The sequence below is a fragment of the Pezoporus wallicus genome, unplaced genomic scaffold (genome assembly GCF_028554395.1).
Source record: "Pezoporus wallicus isolate ANWC-B61680 ecotype Strahan unplaced genomic scaffold, APGP_CSIRO_Pwel_v1 contig_6658, whole genome shotgun sequence".
NCBI classification, from domain to species: domain Eukaryota; kingdom Metazoa; phylum Chordata; class Aves; order Psittaciformes; family Psittacidae; genus Pezoporus; species Pezoporus wallicus.
The window spans coordinates 6089935-6095934 of record NW_026642312.1 but is presented as its reverse complement, the minus strand read 5'-3'; the positions used below and the strand labels follow the sequence as shown (position 1 = coordinate 6095934).

General features: G+C 37.2%; 1 protein-coding gene across 5 annotated transcripts in view; it reads right to left on the bottom strand.

Moving 5' to 3' along the window:
* Positions 1–3857: 3857 nt before the first annotated feature.
* UPP1 (uridine phosphorylase 1) overlaps positions 3858–6000 on the bottom strand; it is a 110913-nt gene continuing 108770 nt past the window's right edge. For all 5 annotated transcript variants that reach the window (XM_057428782.1, XM_057428780.1, XM_057428781.1 and 2 more), the window contains 2 exons: positions 5563–5709; positions 3858–4091 (listed from right to left, as the gene is read on the bottom strand). In XM_057428782.1, coding sequence (XP_057284765.1) covers positions 3952–4091; positions 5563–5709 — 287 coding nt within the window. In that variant the 3' untranslated portion in view covers positions 3858–3951. The remainder of the gene's footprint in view (positions 4092–5562; positions 5710–6000) is intronic.

Sequence of the window (6000 nt, the reverse complement as noted above, 5' to 3'; positions counted from 1 at the left end):
AAGCATCTGGAATCAGGTTTCTGTGTCATGTAAAACCGTCTCTGTCTTTTTTCTGCTGCTGGATTTTGTTTGTAGCCTGAGCAAAAGCATTGCCCTGTCAGCACTACTCTTCTACTACTGTACCATAGAGTTTCAGCTTTAATGTTGCTCTGTTCAGTGACCTCCTTTCTTTTCAGGCAGAAGACTTTTTAAACTTTAATTTAATTCACACTCTGGAGTATAATATTGAATAGCAATTATTTTAGACAGAGGAAGGATGCATTTAAGTCACTCCAGCTTAAAGACTGAGAAACTTCCAGGTAAAGCAAATCTCAACATCTTGTAGCAAACCATAAGCGTCATCAAATCACACTCCTGTGCTTTTTGCATTCAGTGTTGCATGCAGATCCAGTCCCCAAAGCTCAGTTTGCTGCTTGCACTACTGAGTGCTGCATTCAGAACATAATTGGCTGAGAATGGGCAAATCTAAAAACATTCACACTTCAGTTTCACCTTTCTTGTCAATGGAAATTAAATACATCCCTGATTCAACTGTATAAACATTTTATTTAGGATGTATTGAGATCTGAACTTGAGAAGAAAATCCAGTTCTGTTACACGGTGCACTGAAGAACCTTTTCATGGACTTAGGAAGTTAAAAAAGATACTGCACATTACAGGTGTATATTTTAATGAAATACTGAAATTAATGAATTATTTAGCTTGTTTTTTAAATGACAGATAACAACATTTATACTCTGACTGCTTCCAGCAACAGGTCATGCCAAAATATTTCTTTTCAGGATTTCTAATACCTTCCATTAAAGAAAACCTCTGAAGTATATCAAGATGCCAAAAATAAAGATCCGCTCCTTCGAGTGCACATTCTCAGTCTCTTGCATATGTGAAACAAACGCATTGACCTATCTTCATTACGGTCACAACCATTTCTTTAACAAAAAGGAAGGAACAGGCCAGAAGAACACTGTGAATCACAGAACAAACTATTGGTGGAAACCACTATTTTCTCCCTTCACATTTCTGCCCTATTTATATCTTCTACCTTCCTGCTTTGCTTTTATCCCTTTTAATCTCTGGGGTAAACTGATTCTGTGGTGCACTGCTAGGTACAGGGTGGCACAGAGAACCAGAGCAGACTTTTGATTGGAAATCAAGGTTTCCAGGGTTTGCAGGATTTGCAGACCTACCAGGAGACACTGTCCGTGTAATAGCAAACATATATGTAACATCATATCAAACTTAATATCAAACAGGGGAAGTTTGATAGATTGGATCTAAGGAAGAAATTCTTTCCTGTTAGGGTGGTGAGGCACTGGAATGGGTTGCCCAGGGAAATTGTGAATGCTCCATCCACGGTGATGTTCAAGGCCGGGTTGGACAGAGCCTTGGGTGGCATGGTTTAGTGTAAGGTTTCCCTGCCCATGGCAGGGGGGTTGGAACTAGGTGATCTTAAGGTCCTTTCCAACGCCAACTATTCTATGATTCTATATATGCTTTTTAAAACACTACCACTCCAAATCCCGATACATGTTCTACAGAAAGAACGTGAATGGCTAATATTAAAGAACTGATATATAAATCAATTGAACCAGCATATAAAAGCCGCACCAGTATTATATAATTCTGTATGGTCTTACAGGTCTTTGTAAAACCTACAGGAAGGCAATCTCACTGCCGGATGCACAAAGCTGATTCATTTCTTTATCTCTCTGTCCAGTTGCAGTCACAAGGGAAAATACAATTGTTCTTAGCAGGGTAACATTCTGACTAGTTTCCTCTGAAACTAAGAAAAGTATTTCATTGCACGTAAGATGTGTCAATAGAGCACCCTCTTGCATTCGCAATACAGCATTACAGAATAGTGACCAGTATAAACAGGAGAATACTTTGCTTCCTTTGAATTCTAATTTTACATTGTCATACATCCCTTTACTCCGTTAGGAAACACAGAAGAAAAACATTTTAGCCGTAAGAAAAGTACTTTTTCTTTTTAACCAGTTTCCAGATTCTTGCTCTCCTTCCTTTAAAAGGACGAATCACACCATTTCAGATTCATACCTTCAGGACAGCTGCCATAATACATTTCCCCAAAGCTTCACAGAGCCACATTAGGTGGGGCTTTTTTGTTTTCTTGGTAATGTATTTTTTCTCTTCTTTAGGTAACTAACAGTAAGTATTTCATTTACAACAGCAAACTGTCTTCTGTGAACCCATGCTGGTCAATTTGGTAAAACTGTTCTTCAGCCTAGAGTGCAGCAAGCAGTTTATTAAGTGATCTCCTTTTTATCTCCTTGCTCCTGTTCTGGGAACAGGAGATAGTAAGAGATAGGATGTGCTTTGCTGCTTTTTTCCTAAGGGACTTCACAGGGCTTTTTGCAAGGCCCAAGAAAGCACCAGGCATAGTTAAGCACATATTATTAATTTATTTTTTTAATTAGAAATAAGGGAGAAGCAGTTTTGTTCCCATTTTGTTTAAATGTGGGGCCATTCCCACCTGACTCCTTCCCTTTAGTTTACAGAGAAAAAAAGGCGCTCTCTGAAAACTTACTTTCATTGTATATCCTGAGCATAAATGAGAAAATGCATTTCTAAAATTAAGGGAAGACTAAATTAGTAAATTTAAAAAAAAAAAAAAGAAAAATAAACTATTATTTTTAGCTTTTCTCCAGCTGAAAAATCAAACAAATTTAAGGAGACTAATGCTCATTGGCAGCTTCCTATTCACAAGTCAGCCCTTCCTTTTTTTAATGTTTTCATCATATTGCTTCCACTTTCTGCCAGTTCTTGGTGAATGTGCTTACAACTACATCACCCCCTCTCAGATCTAATTCTCATGCTTGTTAACAGAGTACTGCAGACTTTTTCTCAAAAAGAAAGATCTCTTTTAGCTGGGTCAGTGACAGCTGTTCTGACAGTCGATTCAGACCCTTTTGACCTGTGACTCCTGCTAGAACTGGACCCTCCACTGCAGTAGAAATTTAAAAAGAGAGAGAGAGAGAGAGTGATAAATACATAGTCAGCTAAAGAAAAAGGCATTTATCTGGAACAGGTTGCCCAAAGAAGTAGTAAATGCTCCATCCTTGTTAGTGTACAAGGCCAGGTTGGACAGAGCCTTGGGCAACGTGGTCTAGTTAGTGTAAGACATCCCTGCAGGGAATTTAAAAAGAAACAGGGTAAAATTAAAAGAAGGGAACTATCATAATGCAATACTGCAAATATGCTTTGCATCTCCTGAATGCCTCTGGTTCCTCTTCAGTAAGCAGCAGCCTTGCTTCAGCAAAAGATTTCAAGTTCTTTAATGTAAAGTTACTTAACACATAAATGTTTCCTGGGTATTGATTCAATCATGTAGTTAAAATGGGGTATGAATGACCTTGTTGGATCAGTATCTAGGAAATACAGATATTCAGCAGCCCAGTGTCAAGCTTAGAAAATTCAGTCCCACACTTTCATTAAATTTTGTTAAATTTTAATATATGAAAATAAAATTATTTGTCAAAGCTTGCAAAAAATAAATTGCATTCATTTTAATTTTTCTTTACAAGTGAATCAACAAAGACAATTAAAATTCATATAATTTTTTAACAACCAGAAAGGAACTAGCATTCTTAATTTATTGGTTTGCAAATAATTGGCAATAAAGTTTGATTTACTTCCTAGTTTTTCTTTCACAGCAGAGATAAAACTTTTTCATATATTATAGCAGGCTTGTCCTTCACAGCAGATCCACTTTCCAGTTCACAGAAAAGTGAGTCTTAAATCCAGCAATGCATAACTAAGCAAAACTTAACTGAAGTCCATTCCCAAAAAACATTGACATAAATGATTAACTTTGACACAAGGAATGCTGTAAGGTGTTCTGAGGCAAAATACCTTTAATGCACAGAAGATGTGACCATGACTTCAGCTGTGCAAAAACCCTTCTGCTTCTATGAAACAAAGATGGGTATTTCATACTTTCCCAAGACTTTTCTTAATGAAATATCCCACTAACTTCTGGGGTCTTTTCTGATACTCCACAAGTACATCATGTGAGCTACTAATCTGATCCCCTTCAAGCCGATCCAGAAGAGTGACACACACTACAGCGGCTAGAAATTAAAAGAGAGCATTAATTAGGAATAACATTCTGGCACTTCTGCAGTCCAAGATCATAAACATTTGAACAAACAGCTAGAATATTGGAAATGCAAGAGAACAAACCCAAACCACAGAGCACAGTACCATAAGATGCTTGGGGACTAGCATGCTTTGGGTGATATAAAAAAGTTACAGAAAAATTAAGACAACTGATTGCTACACTAGTAAAGCAAGAGCTCTCAGGCACCTGCAGATACTTGTTATCATGATTCTTATGTCTTCCTGGGTAGAAACTATATTCCACAAGTACCCAGGCCTTGACTGGTAGAAAGTAATCAGCGACACTGTTCTAGCAGGTGTAGTTACAGGCCTCTGCTATCTACCAGATCCCTGCACTGTAGATGCCACTCCTCAGGAGCCAGCAGATGAGCCGCTTTGACATTCATAGGTGGGGAGCACTGCAAGTATATAAGGATCTCATGGATCATCTCAGGCTCATCTGCTGTCTTTTGGCGATCAGAGCCCCAAAGGTACAATCCCTCCTTTTACTCAAGCTGAGCTCTACTGTCACCCTTCTGTACCTGGGATTTCTGCTAGTGGCAATTTACAGAGCACAAGCAGTAATACACATTAAAGACCTGCAAAGCAGAGACAGCAAAAATAATAGCTCAATAATAGCATGGGTTGGTTTTTTGGACTCTCAAATCAGTAAGAACCAAGGATGCTTGAAATAACTGCTGGCCTTTTTGCTTCTTTTCATCCTCCTTGAGTTTAAGGAAGTTTAAGAAACACTGATGTTTTAAACTGGGAGACTTCTTGCCAAGAAAAGTGAATTCTTTGCCAAGGAAAGCGAGAGACGACAGTTAACATGGTAAGTAGAAAGGCACTGCATTACATTATTTGTAATTGCTTGTTTGGTAGTTATTTTTTTTCCCCATAATCTTTCCTGAAACTTAGTTGGCTCGTGTGAAAAAATTAAAATCTCTGTTTATGATTAGGAATGGTTTATTCATGATGCTGCTGAAAGTCTTCAACTGTTTAAGAATTAAAGCTGTAAGTCTACACAAGACACATTTTCAATTTTCTTATTAAATTATAGAAAGTGATATTAGTGTTATGTATATGAGAATCACACAACTGCTTAAATTAACAAGTTGCTTCCTCTAAACTTCAACAACTAACTGAAGAAAACAAATTAATACTATAGTATAATTAGGTACTTCAATTATTTGTGTGCTTGCCTTCGGTTGGAATAGCAAATGACAGAACTAAACTGCGTTAAGAACTATGTGAGGAAGTTTGCATAAATTGTGAATACATATGATACAAATGAAACAATCATAGCAACAAAACTATAACCAGGATTGATTATTTGTATATGCAGAAGGTACGTTAACACCTGATTCACAGTTTTTACCACAAACCCCCTGCAATGCAAAAAACTTCCCATAGCTTGAATAAAGTGACTTTAAGTTAGTTTACCTTTGACACCACTGAGATTACACATTGCAGCAAATACGGAAGACTCCATCTCTATGTTCCTGACACCAGAATCATAAGCTTCCTTCAAATACTGCAGTTTCTCTTCTTCACTGTATAAGCAGATTGCACCATCCAACCTACCTTGTCCTACAAAGTAATTTTTTAGAAATTTTCAGTGTGACAAAGTCACAGAACAATTTGCTTCTAAAACACATAATTATTGCAGTTTCCCCTATACATTGTCCAGCTTTTACTAGCACTCTCCATTTTAATGTTCAAGACAAACAGGACAAAGTGATTCTCAGCTATTGTTAGAGCTTCTACATATTACTTGTATTTTTTGTAATGTGAATAATAACAATTTAATTGGTCTTCTCCAGCTTAAATTCTCAAATTCATAAATGGGAAAATAAAAGCAGTGGATTCCCACACTTTCAA